Raw genomic sequence first — 20,190 nt, 5'->3', positions numbered from 1 at the left:
GTAATAAATAAATACTATAGTAGTCTACTCACCTTTAATAAAAAAAACATTGGTTTGACTAACGTATGTGGAAACACAAAAAATCTAATCATCTAATCGCACATTTTACTACCTCTGAAAATAAAACCACCAAAAGGAATGATTGATTTAATAATGAATAACCTTGGGACTTCTAGTAATACTGATTAAAAATGTCTTCCTGTTGAAGTCAAGCATGCCCACTGACAGTAAATGAAACTGGCAGTACATGACACCGAGAACTAGGTCCGTTGTTTATCTTACCCTAACGTCAATAACATGGTACATGTAGTATTAATTAAATGAATATTTCTTGCAATAATGTGTTGTTTACAAAATTATTAATTAATTCAAATTAAAAAGAAATTTCAACGGAAAAACCCATTAACACAACTGGAAAAAATAAACAATGCATAAAAAAACATACAAATACAAGAATAAGCAGATATACATCAAAATACCAAAGTAACAATAAAATTGAAAATGAAAGAAGAAAAAAATATCAATATTACATATAAATGAAATGTCATTAAATGTCATACACCTTAAAAGTGACGAAAAATGGTTTGCGTCTCCAATATCTATTTGGAACATAAAAGACAGACAAGATACAAAGAAATAATTATATGCCAAACTCTGGTTTTCTTGGTATTGAATCTGTATTAATATGTCTATCACATGACAATTTGTTAAATTCAATTATGTATGTGCATGTTAAGGTGCGCTTTTTCAAAGAATCATGACACGTACAAACATTGACACACGCCATGAGCATCACTAATTACTCAGTCTTCAGCAAGGAATCTACATTACAAAATAAATATTTCTTTTTGTTTTTGGTTTAGTCAAGACACGTGAATACGTCAATACCGCTAATACTTAATAAATAGCCTAGGTGAGATACGATTCACGACTTTTACCACGACAAAAATGAGAAAGATTTGCCATGGACATGATAGTTTTAATATTCATGTTTTCAATCAAATAGATCAGTTAGAAGCTATACCTGCTGTGGTTGACTGACATGTAAATTCGCACATTACTTTTACAATGTACAGTGTACTCCAGAATCCAAATAAGCTGGTTGGCGGTATAGTTTGAATTCATTTGCATAGACATATAGCATTTATATTTAAAAAAATGTTTCACGTCACAATTTATTTACACACTTTCTGTCTACAAATAACCATCTTTTGAAACAAAGAAATGAATATTATAATTTGCAGTCATTGAATTCAGCATCAATATTTTACGCAATGTTCTGTTCGATTTATAAAGCAAGCACAACAAATGCTGGCTGATAATGTACAAAATAAAACAACCCGCAAATTTGTTTTTATTTTTTGCATCATTAGGTACCCGTGCCGACAGACGGTACGATTGATGTACACATATACGAACAGCGAAGTTCTGTTTTGCACGCAGTTGCTTTGAAATGGAAGAAAAAATACTAACAACTTTTTCGGCAGCCATGTTGGATGTTTTACCGTTTTCCGAATTCAGTACATACACATAAATAAGGCACTGTTCACCTGTGCAACGTGGATGATGAATCGATACAGCGCCAACAACGACGGGTGGCCGCCGGCGTCCGACCAAGGTGGGGCAAGCGGTCAACAGAGTTTTCATGCTGCAAATTCACCGAACGTTGTAAATACTGCTAGAATTTCAATTTCTAGTTCGAGTTTACATGCAATCAGCTAATATTTGTGTCTATTGTCAGTATATAGATATCTTTAGCTCGTATTTACTTTCTACTTTTATGATCCGAAGACGATTATTAAAAACACAGCTGCTATTAAAACTACAGAATTCTAGTAGTGTATGTTACGCCATCATTGCCGACAATGAATAAAAAACAATTGACACATAAAAATCGTCTCGTTGCTTACTCGTTCACGATTGCCAAGATAAACTTGATAACTACTTGATCAATATCGAATAAAAGGTTGGGTGACTAGTCTACAATGGTAGCCGCTCAGCTGACGAATGTACACGTTGGTGGGTTGAAGACTACAGTCACGGTACTGCCCATCTCACCGAAAAAACTGGTTACATAATATAATTGTATTCTTGATTCTTCATAAAAATGCACACAAATTTATTAATAACATTCCATTACGCCAGAAAAAGTGCATATAATGAATATTAATTTGAACACCTGCAAATCAATTAAAGATTGTCACAAATAATAACCACTTAATTGGATAAAATGTCAATATACTGAAAAACAAATATTTTACGTAATTGTGATGCATTTTCACACATAATTGATATGTCTACTCCCAATGAAGTTGATTCATGGGTGTATATGGAGCAACAACTAAAGCAACGTTTTCCAAAGAATTACGGGATCAGATGGCTACAATAGCACAATGCATTCTGGCGAATATAGTATATTGTAACTCTCTCGTCGTAATAATAATTTTGACTGTTTTGTATAAAGTGTATTTCCACTGATATTAAAATGTAAAATATATAATTATTCATCCCTTCAGCGAAAATAAATTCAAGTCAAAATAATGGACTCTATAGTGAGAAATTTAAGCAATTTTATAGTTGTTAATAGTTATTTTGCTGTTGAGAGACAGCATCATTCCTATAGCTAAAAAAACATTTAGGTTTTTCAGTGCCGAGGACAGGTCTGGTGGTAGCTGTGACTAATGTCGTAAACACAGCTCAAATATGCTTCGTTTTCAAAGAATAATGTAGTTAAAGGCATGATATTCGAAACTGGGAGTAGATAGAAGTAACGTCCGTGACGCGCTATTTCTTTATTGAGAATAAATTATCTCACGAATAACTGCTTCAAACAATCCATAAATGAATGACGCTTATTGTAGTATAGTGCATATCAGGCCATTTCAGCCGATCTCAAAACATAATGCGACAACTACAGCTATAATGATGTAGATCATTCTTTATGTTTGCTACTTTGCAGCATAACTTCCTCACATAAGTGCAGTAAGAAAACTACGATGTAAATTATTAATATAACGTTATAAATTCCAATGCATTCACCATGTTCGGTGTCATAAAAGCGAAAAAATAAATTTTGAATACTTTCAGCCGACGGTTACCTCAACAACATATCGCCATCTATCGACGATAGGGACCATGCCACAAGCCCCGCAAGAAGATATAAATACACAAATATAATAAAAATATGCAAGACAGTATGTGTACATATAACTTTGCTGTTTTTATTAGTATTATCAATTGTGCATGCCATAGTCTGATTTGGTAATCTCAACCGACGCAGTCCATGGTCTACAACAAATGCAATGCCTAACAAAACCTATCATTGTTCGTGTCCAAACAAAAGAGATTGCGGATGTACTGGTGCAGATATAAAAAATTCTGAAGACGTTAGCTTCATTGTAACGTATGTACATCAGAATCAGCTAGAAAGAATCTGTGAATCGTTTTTATGTATATGATAGTTCATAATTCACACTAGTTCAAAATCGATGTAACGTTACATACAACTTTCATGTGGTCACGTGACTGCTATTTATTAGATTTAAATGAGTAGTGTGAAGAAAGTGACAATTTGTTTATTGTAAAATGTCAGCTCTATTTTGGATATTTTTTTCTTTTCTTTTAAATTTATTGTTTTTGCCTTTTCACCAGAAAATGTTGTTCGTTTTTACATTCAGATAATGAAATCTTTAGAATGCGTGAACAAAATCGCCATGACTGTTATTGTTATAGATATTTCCTTTACCAATACAAAGATATACACTAATTTGCATATTAAAAGATAAATGGTGAAGTTGCTGCATTATTGTTTTATATGAAATCGTCTGTACCAATATTTTGACACCCAGTGAATGTTCGATGATATGTAAGCATACTTGACTGTGTGATTTATTGATTAATTAAAATATACGGAAAAATGTAATTTAATCATCATAACAATGCGAGATGTTAATTTCGATAACTGTTTTAAGCATGTTCCATTTATAAAATTCCATTGTATACAAGGTACTCTCTAAAAATGTTGATTGAAATATGTCAAAAATCTCTACTAGATCCTTAAACGAAAAGTTTTCCAAATCTTCTTAATGTGAATATATTTCCAAATAAAGTGTTAACCAATTTAAAATTTTTAAATTTTACCGCACATACTTTCTCGCTTGTTTTTTTGAAAGTGTACAAGGATTACCAAACTTTGCCAGAAATATTCCGTGTTTCATGTCAAGCGCTCAAGCTAATGAAACAATACCTGTAGCTTCTGAAATCTCACTCGACATCGAAGAGAGATTCTCTCCTGGATATGAGTGAATCAATGTTCCAGCGGAGGTACAGTTTACAGCAGTTATTATAGCATCGTCAATTGCAGTATGTGATGTTGTCATAGCAACAGCACCATGAAGACATCTGAAGTAGTTGTGCGCTTCAAGCATCTGAGACTGTAAGACCGCCATACCTCCGGTTCTTATTTTAGATTGGTTTGGTACTTGACATTGACCGCCAGCGAGCCATAATCTTCCGAATAATCAATGAACGAAGAAAATTATCATTATACATCTGTCACCACAACGCCATAAGCTACAACGTGCCGTAATTTTTCGATATTTTACGGGGTATTTGCGAATTCCAAATATGGATTGCTTACGCGCGTAAGCGTCCCCTAATAATAAAAACAAACATTGCCGGACTCCACAGTTCTTGTATCTGTTCTAAACATTTTGGATTTAGGCACTCCCATGGTGTATCAATAGAAGGAAACGATGTATAATAATAAGGTTATTACGAGAATAGCTAACTCCCGACATGAGGATGAGACTATTGTTATTTTCAGTTATTGATACCGAGTTCAAAAATAATATACATTTCACATATTTACAAATAAAATAATAAAGTAGAAAGATAAATAATCAGTTAATGATTCAAGCCTGTTAACACAATTCAAACTCTGTATTCAGGTTAAGTTAAAAAGTAATGCAAAAGGATCCGATCGAGCTACTAGTGTTTCATTTATTTCGGTTTCATCAATGTGTTCACAGTGTGGAAAAATATATTTGTGCTTCACACCATGTGCCACAAAGTCAACAAGACGCGCAACCGTTCCGTAACAATCCATAATGCTTTAATATTTCGTACCAGAATCTTGATCATAATAAACAATATCTTTAATGTGATTAAACATGTTAGATCACAATCATAACATCACGTATTTGTCGGTAATGTGATCAATGTTTTATAATAGCAAGTCTAACCATATATCGGCCAAATTCTGACTGCTTTTGATGATTACGACAAATTCGCTAAGGATTTCAGGTGCGGTGCATCGCAATGTGTTGCTAGGAAACAATCAATTAATAATATGTTTAAATATGGTCAAACAAAGCTGGTTTATCATAGCGTTACAAGACTAGGCGAAACGAGGTAAATGAGAACAAGGAATTTACCAAGTTTACAACGGATAAGTGTGTTTTCCGTGAGCACTCGTTATAGAATGTGAAGCACCGCTCCACTAGAAATTACACATGTTTGTGTAATCTGTACGAAATCAGACAGGTGTAAAATACATACCACACGTAAACTCGTCACTGTCGTCGCTACATTGGAATATCCCATCACAAATCTGCTCTTCTGAGATGCACAGGATAACACCGGCCGCAGGCCCGTAGTTTGGGGGGAGTTCGGGGGGGGGTCGGTCGAACCCCCCTAAATTTTGGAAGTGAATAGATGTATGATCGTAAATTAGAACATAATAAAACAAACAGTATTAATTAAAATAGTTATCATCGTTTAAATCACTTGACTCAGTGAGGTAACTATCAGACTCGGTCGAAATTGCATAGTAATGAGCATTTAGGTGACAACGAGCTTTAAATGCCAATCGTGAAGTTACGCCGTCACAGTTCAACAGCTGCCAATCAAAACTGGTTGTTATACATGGCCAAGCTTTTATTCGGTGATTCCGCGATAGTGTAATGTAGATCGCGTTCAAGCAGATGATGTTAAATATTAAAGCAACATTGAAACAATAGTGTAATGGTAGTCACTCTCTGAAGGATGTGGTGGTCCTGAATAGGTCCGTTTGTCTTGTGCTAGTGTTCGCTCAGTTTGTAAAGTGTGGGTTCGAACGGGATTGACACGACAACACGACACTGTACTTTCATATTGGTTCATTAGTTTTGTATTCTTCAAGTTAATGATGGCATATATACTGTTTTGTTCTAAGTGTATCAGTCAAATGAAGTCAACTTATTGTATTAGTACGTGTAGCCTGTGTTAATTGACATAGTGTACAGCTATGGGCTAAAAACATCATTAAAAAAATGACGAATATTTATCATCACGAGTAATGTTGTATAGGTTGAAGAGCTTCTTGCAGCCAAAAATTTATCCCAGAGTGTTGCTTCAGCACTGAAACTGTGCGATAAATCATATTTTTCAAACATATTTTTTACACGTTTTTTTTTTGATGTCTTAGAAAATTTTCTATATTTTTAGTGGGTTCATAAAAAGGAGATGTAGTCATTGAAGTTTATTGAGACCGCTGCTAAACTGCTACTATATGCATATTTTTTACCGCCCTCTAAAAACAGATTTACAGTAAACCAACAAATTTACGTACTGCAAGAAACTTGGTAGTATGCTATTGGTTAGTGAATTTAATTTGTTTGATGCAATCATTGTGCCAGCTATTTCTTATGGTAGCGATATGGGGGTACCAAAATTCGGAAATCGAGAGGGTACAGACAACATTTTGCAGATATCTACTTAGCATTAATAGTTGTACAAACAATGTAGCGATGTTGGACGAATGTGGAAGGCTGCCATTATGCTGTGGTTATTTCAAGCGTTGCATCTTATATTGGTTAAAATTAAATAATAAATAGCTGGAACCCCAAAACATGTTATATCATGCTTAAACGATTAGACAAGACCGGCAGACTTACTTAAAAATCTTCTGTTCAAATATGGTTTCGGCATTGCCTGGTTTGAAAAACAAGTTGCAGATACTGCAAATTTCTTAGGGATATTTACTCAAAGAATAAAAAAAATGTTGTCAGTAAGAATGGCATGCCTCAATTTCACAATCATCCAGGCTGTATACTTTCGAAAAAAAATTATTGGCAAGCAATTATAGACTAAAATTTATACCGACGAGTTTTCGCTGTTTTGGCTATAAACATAATGTTGAATTAGGCAGACACACAAAAATACAGTTAGATCAATACATTTTTAGTTTTTGCAGTGATACGTTTGAATTTAGCATGATAGAAAATGAAATTCACTTTGTTTGTATATGTGCATTTTATAATGATCTAAGGGCTGATCTTTTGTCAATAATTTTATGCAATTATGCTATACTGACAGTCTGGGCTTACTTCGTCGCTACACAAACTGCCACACCATATATCAACTAGCTCTGTATCTTTTAAAAGTTTTCAAGCGACGAGATAAATATGAATCCAGCTTAACTTAGTACCACATGTTTACATGGATGTTTTATTGTTTTTAAAACGTGATATGCACTTTTCTACCCATTACATGTTGTACGATGTGGTGAGGCCCTGTACAGAAATAAAATTACATAATTGACTAATACTAAAATGAATAATTGTAGACAGATTTCGACATGAAATTGTGTCACTTTTATGTGCGCTAACATCTGTGAAGAGCGAAAAAGCTCGTGAGTAGCATTCTACCTTTAAATGCTTGGACAATAATGCTAAGATACGAACAGTCTTGTATTTTTTATGTACAACATTTTGCCGTAATGGTTCATGGGTGTGGGTGTGTTTGTCTGTGGGTGGGGAATGGCCTAGGACCCCTTCTCTAAAATGGTAAAATAGTTAAAAAAATGTTATGTGGAATAACTTACCAACGTAACACAAAGTAAACCAATTGAATTTAAAACCGAGAATATAAAACAGAGCTATGTAACAGAGCTCAAACACACTTTTTGAATATTATAAAATTCACACGTTTCACATATATAATTTATTGTTGTTTTCTAACCCCCTATTCAAAAGTGCTGGCTACGGGCCTGGGTCGATCCCATTGTGGCACAGCTATAGGGATAGTTGCTTGGGCATATGGCATAATTCAAGGAACATCACTGACTGTAAAAGAAAAATGGAATTGTTATTTTCGTGTTAACTGTCGATATTTACAGACTCTAGGTTGTGTCCTGATGCCAAGTCATATTTGTATACCGAACCATGATATGTTCCTTGAATATCACATGACCAGAATATATTGCATTTGTTGTGTATATTTTACTAGTTACTAAAACATACAATCAGTATCCACGCACATGTATGATGATAATTGTTTCCTTTAGTTATTAAAAACATAAAAATATGTTTGCTGAAGTATTTAGTTATTTTATCAAGTAACAATACAACGATTGCTTGTTTGCTAACTGTAGTCAAATAATTCAATACAATGAATTTAACGGATAAAATTACCCAATTCACTCTGTCACCAGTCGAATACAAAACTGTTCCTTTGTTCTGAAAATATTGTGTAATTGGCTCATGGGTAATGTAGCCTTATGTTGGCGTAAAACATTGTCTTATGTTAGAATACTACTCACCTTCACACCCCTCTTCGTCTTCGCCATTTGGACACTGACTGTTTCCATTGCATACTTGACATACACCATCACCGATGTCGCCAGGGCAATAGAGACATATCGCTGCACTGGAACACTTATAAGGATAGTCTGTCCCAAAAACATCAATGCACAGTTGGGAAGCCAATGGATGTTCTTCACGGCGGGCCCTTGTAATGCTTTTGACGTATATGTGCTGTGTAAATAAAAGTGTAATTTTGAGAGCAATTGATTTTTTCTAAACCATGCCTTGCATGACTTTATATGTGTGTAGACATATTTGCATATTGAGCTATATTTTAGAGTAGCGCGGCTGGTAGACTGGCGCAGTCGGGACGATTAATTTGTTTTTGTATTTTAAATAAAATTAAAAAAAATCGCGAAATGAAGGTGTTAGCGCGAAATCACCCCGTCACTTGTCACACTGAGATTGCAAAAAACAATGCTTCATGGAATAATGTTTTATTGTATGTATATTTAGCCTATTTTGTTAGACATTTTTATTTACTGTCAATTCAATCTGACAGTTACAATATGCCACGCGGCTGCCCATATTTTTTCCAGTTATAGGACAGGGACGAGTTTAAGCTTGAACAAATATTAGGTAACAAAAAGACGTACGTTTTCTAAACAAGTAACTATAAATATAACTAAATTTTCAAGGTTGTCTGAATGTTTTTTTGACTGATTGACAACTGTATGTTAGGTTATTATTTTCACGTCACTATACCAGACATACCGCGACCGACTGAACGCGAACAATTGGTTTTGAAAATTTCCAACGATTGACCCGTTCACCTCAAAAGACGCATTTCTTAGTTTTGTCACTCTAAGCTTTGTAACTTCAAAATGAAATTCCGATTTACTCGCTGAATGGTTTAAACACTTTGAGCGTGTCATTGAGTTTGACGCTGCATGTTTATTCCACAATTTAATTTTAGGTTATTCTTTAATGTTTTCAAACGCACATTTTCGATAGTCTAACGTGATTAACTCCTGAGAAAAATATTTAAATCGCAGACACATTCCTTTGCGTAAGGTTCATTTGAACTATATGTTACAATTTCAAATTAATCGGCTCACCCATTCTTTATTTGCCATGGTTCAAATTTAGCCGAATTGGAGAAGACATCTATTTATAACGAACGCTTTTCACGCGTCACAAATTTAAAATTTACTGAAAATTATGAGTTTTACCAAAGTCATTGATATTATTCCCAATCTACTATTACAGTTCTTTTTGTAAGAATAAATTATAAAAAGTTCAATCAGGGGGGGGCAAAATTTGAAACAACGCTGTTGTTGTAGGGTAATTGTAGAACATGTAGGGTGTGTGATTTAATGCAAGGACTTCGCGCTTGCTTGTTTTGAATTCCAGCCGAAGACACCGTGATCGCTTGTTTTGGTGTACTATAAACTCGTCGGTCACTTAACCTTGGCACTAACCAATACGGTAGTTGTCAAAGGTTGTGAAATCTGGTATTCTAAATGTAGTGATACATAAACTGCATGAAGTTTCTTTTTTATATATCTCGCCGACCGGGCAATTTTACGTCAGGGAAGTCAGCGTGGCCCAACTTGAGTCAGTTTAATGACCTGTTCTTCTGTCCGACGCGACGGTAACATATTATCATTTTCTTTGACCTAGGCCAACTTGAACCTGGTCGCCTGGCAAAACTAAAGAATCGATTATGCAGTTACTAAAGTTTGAGTCATTCACAGATAGGCATCTCAGTCAAGAAACTGCAATGAGGCGACCAGTAATCGGAACATACAGCAATGTCAGGACTGCTTCATTTGGCTGAGTGTGCCACAGACTCAATGGGAAGGCCCGCATTTCCACTGGCCGTGATTCGTTCACTAATGAATGCGACTTTGGGGGAACCTTGGTTAAAGAGCGGTAGTCGTCGTGCCGCGTCCTGTTCGATATGGGACTCATAGCGACGTATACAATGCGTGTAAAATACATTGTTTATTTACATGAAATTCGAACACGCGCTGCGCGACGACTACCTCGCTTTAAGGTCCGTAGGTGTTTGACCGAGCCTGGTTGACGCCAGGATAGCGCATTAAATTGCCATTTGATAGAGAGATGACCGCACAGCCCTTTCATGGAGTCCAAAACATCAATATGACTTCTGTGGCAAAAATGCACTATGTTTCAGCACTAGCCCTTGCAACTTGCATATACAAAAACGTCAGGAGAAACAACAGTGACATTCAATGTCCAAAACTTCCGAAGGGCACAAAAACATTAAAAAAACTTAACCTTAAATATAATATAAAATGAGCTGGCATTCATCAGATTTGTTACCTTTTATCAGAGATTTTTGATGAATTCATGCATTCTAAAAATTTGAAAAATCTGAAATTACAAATGGACAAAATATTCTGGAAAAAAAATTAAAAGAAAAAGAAATTTATCCACAATCGCTGTGACTATTACTGCCATGTTTCTCGTGCTTTATTCACCTGTCAATAACAAACTTGGTATCTCTTTCAATTTCTTTGCAGTAATCATTTGAATTATCATTATTAAAGTATTTATTTACTTAAAAGTCACATGACCACATGATTTATATATTATCACGTAGATTATATCTAATCTCATGTATTTTTAATTAGTGTTAATTATGTTCTTTCATGAAGTATATAGTATGATATGGTTAAAAACAATTTATCTATAAAAGTAATTAGTGTGAATTGTACTTCCTGAAAAAACTACTACATCTTTAAATGTTATTGATTAAAATTGATTTGCATACAATATAGGTTGTTTTGATACTTTAGCGACGCCCCCAGAGTTCGTGTCGCTGAAGTAGGACAGGGCGACAACGTATCTAGTTACAACGCAGACTTCTGTCGGACTGGCACGTGTGAATATCTGTCTCGTATTAGCCATGGTAGAATATTTATAAACGTCTAGATTGTGTATTATTTGAATACAAGAAAATATACCCATATAGTAATAGTAATGAGCCAAATACCTAAAATGTATTGTCAGCAGACTATGTTATTCATTTAAAGTTTCAATAATGGTGGCTATAGTAATCGGGAATGTCGTACCTGCATTGCAATTATTTTACATCCATTAATTTATTTGCGTATTTTCACAATACTAAAACAAATATTGAAGCGTCTCGATATTATACACAAACATATTCACACAATTGGCCGCGTAATGAAAGGGTTGTGGCCCTGAAAAGAGCCATTTTTGTCTCTAACAGTAGCTACATATTCATCAAATTTTATTGATGTACTATAAACAATAAATTAAATCGAAGTACAATAATACACGATTTGTGTATATCAATGTCATGACGCAACCCGACAATACTTTGAACACGAGATGCATAGCGGCACCCAATGTTCAATACAGCATTTTATACTTACCGACATATTTGGAAAATATGAACATCATGAGCGTTATACACCGGCCAAGTAATTGACAGAACGAGTAGCTTATCAGTGACGGTTGTGATATCTTGCAGTAGTGATAGAAAGACCATGGTGTTACCGGCCATACTTCCTCCTCACAGTCTTTAAAACGGTTTGCCCATAGGTTTCAATGTGTTGTTCAGAAGAAGGAGTTATTTTAAGAAGTCGCAAAGTCCGTGCGGCCTTTTTTGATATGTATACATTGTATAAATAGCTATCACCACGATTACATCCTCACAATCCCTCTTTGTATTGTGTTGTTTTTTACAATAACAGCGCAGTGGTCGTGTATGAGATAAATGTTGGTTAAACGAGTTTTCTCTCAATCCGAGGTACTCTCCGAAGCACAAATAAAAGTTTTTGACATGGGCGTGATGTGCACTAAGTAAGGATTTTTATTATATACGATATCAACGGGGTGAGCAGTTGATCGCTCACTTAGTTTGCCATAGAGGGCGCCGATTTTATAATAATTTTAGTCGGTTCAAAATTTTCTCCCATAAATATTAATACATCACCATATAATTTTTAAAAAACGAATTTTTACAAATTATCTGGTGGGTTGAGTATTCTTTCTAATTTCAACCAAAATTAAAAATTAATAATAAAAAAGTAGCAAGAAGAAGGAATCCAACAATTACCGTGGTATATCTTTATTGACAACTATCACAAATGTATTTACTAATGTTATTTGATATACTAGAATCAATATGTGGGCATAATAGAATTTTCCAATTGTTTGCAAGCTCGTTTTTATCAAGGTTATTCCACTGTTGACTATTTATTTATTTTGCAAACAATCATTGAACGTTATCGTTATCGGTCGTTGGGAGAATATATTGCGTATATGTGAATTAAGCTTTTGATCGCGTTGACCACCATCTATTGTTTTATAAGTTAGTCAGAGTTGGTATTATGGGTAAAGCTTTTAATGTAATCAAATTAATGTACCAGAATGTAAAAGCATGTGTTCGCGCCCCCATTTGTTTGACATATTGTTTTCAATGTATTTATTGGGTCCTGCAAGGCTCAATTCTTTCACCTTTGCTTTTTTTTCGTATATTAACGGTTTGATCGGAAGTTTCACAGTCAAATTTGTGGGTGTTCATATTGGCGATCCGAGGTTGTTCTACCTACATTTTGCCGATGACATTTGAAGATGTTTAAAAATGTTGCGTGTTTACAGCGCCGTTTCACACCATTTATCGAATAAGTGAGAATGATCAATCAACAAACATAATATTATTCCCTTTATCATAGTTTGTTTCAATATGATTATGCATTGTCATAATTAATTTTGAATACAAACAAGTTTTGGGATTGAAAAAACAGTGGGAAAGCAGTCTACCGAATGTCCTTGATTGATGAAAATATCTTACAAAAACATTGGTGCCTAATTTGTTTAATTATTCTAAGGGACATACTTTCCAGATATTTTAGTATAAAAACAAACGCCTCATCTCAGAAAAATGTACTGCATTTAGACGTGAATAGATTCATAAAACATGCAAGATAAAAGAAAATCTTATATGGCTTTTGCTCATGTATTTTGTACAGGTGTCTGTCAAAAATTAATAATTTAATAACTGAGACAAATATGAACTGCCGTATATATTCATTGTGACTACTGTATTATTTGAAAGAAAAAACGCCCTCTATGAATAACTATCATGTTGTAAGCTCTGCTTTGTATGCACATTAACTCAACTAGTTAGACGATGTCCAGTGGAGAGATGAGTCAACAGTATTGTTGCCTTCTGAGAATCTACATCTCCAAACACTGCAATCTTTGTTTTTTTAGTGTGTTTTTAAATCAGTATTATAAAAGCTCTGTGATTCTCTTCTAACAGCTGAAACAAATTTCTGTGAATTTTTATTTTCAAAATGTATATACTTATTTATTATATTTATAAAAATGTTTTGTCGAATGAACTGTTTGTCAACAACAGAATACATAATTTGGAGTACAATTTTCTTTTCAAAATGTGGATGCAACATTTTGCTTTTTCTGTATTTTTGCATTGTTTTTCTTTTGATAACATTACACTAAACAGATTTTCTTGATCAAACATTTGGCACCCAATTCATATGAGTGCTTACATTGATTTTCTGACATTTTAATTTCTGTACAGATTTTATTGGTAGCTTTGCAAATGTATATCAGACTGTGCAACAACTCTCTCCATGATATTTTCATACAGGACATCTGTCATTCATACTGAGGGATAAATTTATATTGATGAATAAGTTTGATAAAGTTTTTAATAGAATTAGTAAAGTTATTGTGCACAAAATAACAATTATTAACGACAACGACAACAGAAATATTTTCTCTTAATATACTTTTTTTCATACGTCAAGGTAAAAATAGGACGAAAGTTATGGTTTTCAGGCAATGGTTACATTCGTGCAAAAGAAAGTTGGTTTTCTAAAGGTTTACCACTTAAGCGTCACTACAATTATCTCAGAAATATCTTTTCAAATACTGGCAAATAAAACTGGATACTGAAATACCTGTGCGAGCAAACTCTCATTGTAATATGTATGCATACTAATCTTGTGGATTGGCACACCAGACAAATTGCAAGAAATATGAGTTTAAAAACCATGTTGTGATGGTCGGACAGCACAAAGGGTTCATCCACAAATTGTTAATTTGTTTTAACTGATTTTAAAATTGTATTCTCGTCGTCTCAATTTGTGCCACAGTAATATGCGGGACTCATCTCACACCCTCCAGTATACTGGAGTAACATGCGAATCGAACCACTACATTTCTCGTCATATTATAATTCATAAGTAAAACATTATTTTCATAATAATTTTAGTTACTATAGATACCACAACCAACAAAATACTACACACACAAACACACAAGCACGCGCATCTTAAAAGTAAATAAAGTGACAACAAACTACTACGTATTCCTCCGTACTTTTATTGGCTACGACTGCGTCATGTGATACAATTAAGCCAATGCAACTCGACGTTATCGCATAGAGGATGTTTTCATATGACTAATTGTATTAGATAGGTGTGTTAACATTACTGGTGTACTGGCCAATGTAGTTACCATATGGTTCATATTCGCAGGCGACGTAGACCCTATCGTTTACGGTATCCACGTTGTAGGCGCATCCAAGATTAGTACTTGCTGCCCACACTACTTGAGTGAAGTGACCTAAAAAGTTAGAAATAACAAACTGAGTAGTCACAAACTGTCATGTTGGATAATTTGATTATTCTCCCACAAGTACATGCAGTGTAATAAGTCATTGCACAACTAGACCACTGAATGGCAAGTATATTATAATTCTCGCAAATTGCACACTGTATAGTATAGTATCATGATTTATATTTCAGTCAGTTTGACAGTGGTTGCCATGACATATACTGATAAAGGTTAATGACAAGACCAGATGGCGAGCTGGTCGAAATCAACCAAAAACATCTTATGACTCTGCAGTTTTTAAGATACAATACAGTAGCTGTAATCCTAAACCAATTTTGTTTGCGATTCTAACTAAGGCGGTATCTTTGTGGAATGTTAGTGCAAGACCCCCATCAATATTAGTTAGTGTTGACAATATATAGTAGTGTTTTTTCTAGATAGTTTGACGAGTAATTAATTGATTATGATGTGTAAAACTTTCATGTGATTGGTTGTTTGTTTGAAGGCAAGGCCTTGGAGTCTCTTATACTGATTGTAATTGGTTAAGGAGTGACAAGAAATAAAGAGTGATTTAATGCTGTCTCGGGTGAAAACCAGGGACTTGGCAGAGAATCGTTTGGGAACATGAACGAAGCTTGTGTGTGTTTTTGTCAGCCTAGCGTGGAAACGACCGAATCCCGGTTACCTAAGTGAAAGGTTTTTAACCATCAAATATACCTATCACAATAGTGTAATTAATAATTAGGTTATACCAGATAAAACCAATTAAACAACACAAGACACGAGTTATAAAATTAGATTTAACGACGTTCTACACAATTGAGTATAGTCGTATAACATTCATCTGTATAGATCACTTCATGTGTTACCTTCCAACATTTTAAAATAAATACAATTTACTTACCAATAACTCCAGTACTGCTATCAGGGTCATTGTAATTGTAGTCTGCAATCTCATCATACCACAGTTTAGTTAGACCATACCCTAAAATTGAGTCACGTGATCATTTGTTAACATTAATTTTGTAAATATTACTTTCACAAAGTATTCGAACATATATATCATGCGACAAAAACAACATATCTATTTGCCCAATGCGGAAATATTCCGTGTTAAATGTCAAGAGCTCAAGTTAATAAAAAAATACCTGTAGCTTCTGAAATCTCACTCGACATCGAAGCGAGATTCTCTCCTGGATATGAGTGAATCAATGTTCCAGCGGCGGTGCAGTTTGCAGCAGCTATTATAGCATCGTCAATTGCAGTTTGTGATGTTGTCATAGCAACAGCACCATGAAGACATCTGAAGTAATTGTGCGCTTCAAGCATCTGAGACTGTAAGACCGCCATACCTCCGGTTCCTATTTTAGATTGGTTTGGTACTTGACATTGACCGCCAGCGTCGCCATAATCTTCCGAATAATCTGCGAACGAACGAAATGACAAGATACTACTTATAATACTCTAGCAATGAGATCATAGCTCCTTTTTGTGTCCATTTTCATCATCGGTTTTGCACGATTTTACGAAAAAATCATAAAATCGTGGGGAAAAGAGCAATGAAAAGTCGCTAAACTAAAAGTACCACAAATGCAAAGGTAAATAAATGAACCCAAATCTAATAATCCTCCCTTTATGCATATAGACAGAACTAATAATATTTCAGTTTATTGGTAGAGAGTTTAAATTTAATATAAATTTAATTATTGACAAAAAAGAGAATTTAAATTTAATTAAAGCGAAAAAAATAATCAGTGTACAATTCATGGCAACAGTATTAACATTCCGTATACAGGTTCTATCAAATGTTTCGATCTACTGATGTTTCATTTATTTCGGCTTTTAGTTAATTTCTGTCATTTATCCAAACTTTTACAGTGCGAATCGATATGTTTTTGTTTCACATCATGTACCACAACGTCAACAATACGCGCGACCGTTCTAACATTCCCTAACGCTACAATATTTCATTATATATATATATATATATATATATATATATATATATATATATATATATATATATATATATATATATATATATATATATATATATATATATATATATATATATATATATATATATATATATATGATGACAATTTAGCACATACACAACGGACAATTTGTGTAAAAAATGTGAACCAGCGCTCCACTAGAACCTAACCTGTCGTTTCCAAAAATTACACATGTTTGTGTAATCTGTACGAAATCGGACACGTGTAAAATACATACCACACGTAAACTCGTCACTGTCGTCGCTACATTGGAATATCCCATCACAAATCTGCTCTTCTGAGATGCACAGGATAACACCGGCCGATCCCATTGTGGCACAGCTATAGGGATAGTTGCTTGGGCATATGGCATTCAAGAAAGGAACATCACTGACTATAAAAGAAAAATGTAACTGTTATTTTCATGTTGCCATCGATATTTACAGACGCTAGGTTGTATACTGGTGTCCTGGTAATATTTAAGTATGTAGTACATTAACAGAAGCCATGATATCTTCTTTGAATGTCACATGACCATTAATTAAACATAATTCATTGTATTTACTGTATTTAACGCATGGAAATCATTCGATTCGCACCGAGACCAGTCGAATACAAATTGCACTGAAAATATTTCATTATGTATGGCCTTTTGTTTTGTAACATAAACTAATGAATATAATTAATAGCAAGTCACTATCCACTATTGTAGCATTGCATTCACTATTTCAATGGCAAATGTCTAAACATATTTGCGTCAACAATTAAAACATTGTCTCATGTTAGAATACTACTTACCTTCACACCCCTCTTCGTCTTCGCCATTTGGACACTGACTGTTCCCATTGCATACTTGACATACACCATCACCGATGTCGCCAGGGCAATAGAGACATATCGCTGCACTGGAACACTTATAAGGGTAGTTTGCCCCAAAAAAATCAATGCACAGTTGGGAAGCCAATGGATGTTCTTCACGACGGGCCCTTGTAATGCTTTTGACGTATTTGTTCTGTGTAAAATGAACATATATCAACAGTTTAATTTGGAATGCAATTGTAAGATTTATTCTAAACCATGACTTGCATGGCTTTATATGTGTGTAGACATATTCACATATTGATTTATTGTACAAGATTCGATATTTGCATGTCCATAACTGATAACCGTGAGTTGTGTTGTATTGTAACTGTTTGTGGTGATGAGGAGTTCAAATAAGGTGTTACATGTTGTAATTTATATCATGTGTTTCGAAAAATAGAATACCTCAGTATCTGAAACGCATAAAATGAGTGTGCTACACCAGAAATAAATTCAGTTGCTCGACAATATTGGATGATATTTAAACCTACACATAGGCACATATTACTCAGTGTGATATCAGCAACATTCAACAACACAGCATTTTTTTCAGATTCTATAATATATATACGGTAAATATATAATCTCATGATATTTTCTCAAAGTAAAACGTCAACAGAAATTCGTACTTACTATGGTTTCTGGACCTGAAATAAAATATAACATACCTTGATAATACCAGCAGCACTGACCATTCCACTGGCAGCGACAGCAAAGAGGATAATAAACTTCATGTTTGTTGTAATTTCACCGAATCACCAATACATTTTGCGTCAATTTTGCAGTCATATTTATACAGGTTGTTGGAGTGTTTTACTTAACTCCAAGGGGTGTGCATATTTGGTCAATATAGAAAGCGCTCACGTTCATATGATCATATTATCATATTTATTTTCAAACAACAATGCAACGATGCTGGCATGCAGGTTTGTCCAACGATGTCAATTGTGGACATTTTATATTTGCACTTTATGTACCATCTACTTCCGCTTATCAGTGAAGTGTCCTAACGACATTCTATAGGTACGAATTGTCAACATTTGCATCACAATTAAACATAAAAATGTGCAACAATGAAGTATATTTATTTATTACGTTTAAAATAACTTAGCTTTAATTAATATATATTAAGTTGCATTGATATTAACAATGACATTTATATTACCAACTGTAGGTGACCGTATTTGGAGTCCTGTTTCAGTCTTTCGTTTATATAAACGATTCAAAATTAAAATATGGAACGACTTTAAAATTAAACAAAGGCTTCACTATATTGTTTGTTTTTCAATATTGTAAACAATGTGTATATGGTACATATCGAAAAAAGCTCATAAAGACTACTTTATAATTAACAGGTCACAAAGCATTGCAACTACTCGTAGTAGACGGACAATCATTTGTTCGACCCATTCAGGTGGACATCACAAAGTAAACTGTGGGAGCATTATTTCTGCTAAATGTTTTGCTTGGCGACTAATCATATTACTCGCAGTTATCACATATGTGTATGCATTTGTCACTTTGGTCTGATTACATCATCACTGCTGGGATTTGTTGGTTGAGCGTAGATCAGATGCGCTTGTTAACCAGATAATTCAAATGCCAAGCAGAGATATCGTGCGATACATACATTTAGTATATTTATGTGCATATGAAAGGTTGAAAGGACGTTTGATTTCGACATACCCTGAAATTTATTAAAACTGTTGTACTGTTAAAATTGTTTTGCAAAGGGTTTAGTGTTGACAAAATATTTATCTAGCTCAGACGAATTTCGTTTCATTTTTGTTGAAGAGTTTAGATCAATGACATGTCAATAAGTTGAACAATTGTGGGTGTGAGACATAAAAACACATAGACAAGAATATCACAGCATGCAATTTTATAGTGCTTCCAAAGTGCACCTATTATCTCAGCTTGACCGTTAAATACTGTAATGACGTTCAAAACATGTATTGAAATGAAGAATTCTGGAAATGCCTGTTATTATGACATTTTATAATTCTAAGCTGTAAAATAACTCCTAATGCACGGAACTTGAACTCCACCAAACAGAGACTCGTATGGCGTGGGGGACCCCTTCGTCGGTTTAACGTTCCCTGGTACTTTTGATTTGATAGCAT

General features: G+C 34.3%; 2 protein-coding genes across 2 annotated transcripts; both read right to left on the bottom strand.

Annotated features, from left to right (window-relative positions):
* Nucleotides 1-7,942: 7,942 nt before the first annotated feature.
* On the bottom strand, nucleotides 7,943-12,149 carry LOC144357575 (uncharacterized). The gene is made up of 3 exons (XM_085499721.1): nucleotides 11,993-12,149; nucleotides 8,582-8,795; nucleotides 7,943-8,105 (listed from the first exon to the last, which is right to left on the bottom strand). Exons 1-3 carry the CDS (start codon nucleotides 11,996-11,998, stop codon nucleotides 8,089-8,091), a joined length of 237 nt encoding a protein of 78 aa, XP_085355847.1. The 5' UTR covers nucleotides 11,999-12,149; the 3' UTR covers nucleotides 7,943-8,088.
* A 2,914-nt stretch (nucleotides 12,150-15,063) lies between these two features.
* LOC102807451 (uncharacterized) lies at nucleotides 15,064-18,801 on the bottom strand. The gene is made up of 6 exons (XM_085499022.1): nucleotides 18,736-18,801; nucleotides 18,005-18,218; nucleotides 17,445-17,600; nucleotides 16,358-16,633; nucleotides 16,114-16,194; nucleotides 15,064-15,218 (listed from the first exon to the last, which is right to left on the bottom strand). The coding sequence occupies exons 1-6, from the start codon at nucleotides 18,799-18,801 to the stop codon at nucleotides 15,064-15,066; spliced, it is 948 nt and encodes a 315-aa protein (XP_085355148.1).
* Between the last annotated feature and the right edge of the window lie 1,389 nt (nucleotides 18,802-20,190).

This window comes from Saccoglossus kowalevskii, chromosome 5 (genome assembly GCF_978046115.1).
Source record: "Saccoglossus kowalevskii chromosome 5, keSacKowa6.1, whole genome shotgun sequence".
In the NCBI taxonomy this organism is placed as follows: Eukaryota; Metazoa; Hemichordata; class Enteropneusta; family Harrimaniidae; genus Saccoglossus; species Saccoglossus kowalevskii.
Note: the sequence above shows the minus strand (reverse complement) of the source record. Positions and strands in the feature narration are given on the sequence as shown.

Excerpts from the sequence above, each read along its gene's own strand:
- LOC102807451 (XM_085499022.1), bottom strand. The coding sequence starts at position 18,801 with ATGAAGTTTATTATCCTCTTTGCTGTCGCTGCCAGTGGAATGGTCAGT. Across the intron at positions 17,601-18,004 it reads AGACGAAGAGGGGTGTGAAG|TCAGTGATGTTCCTTTCTTG; the intron begins GTAAGTAGTATT and ends TTTCTTTTATAG. Across the intron at positions 15,219-16,113 it reads TAGCAGTACTGGAGTTATTG|GTCACTTCACTCAAGTAGTG; the intron begins GTAAGTAAATTG and ends CTAACTTTTTAG.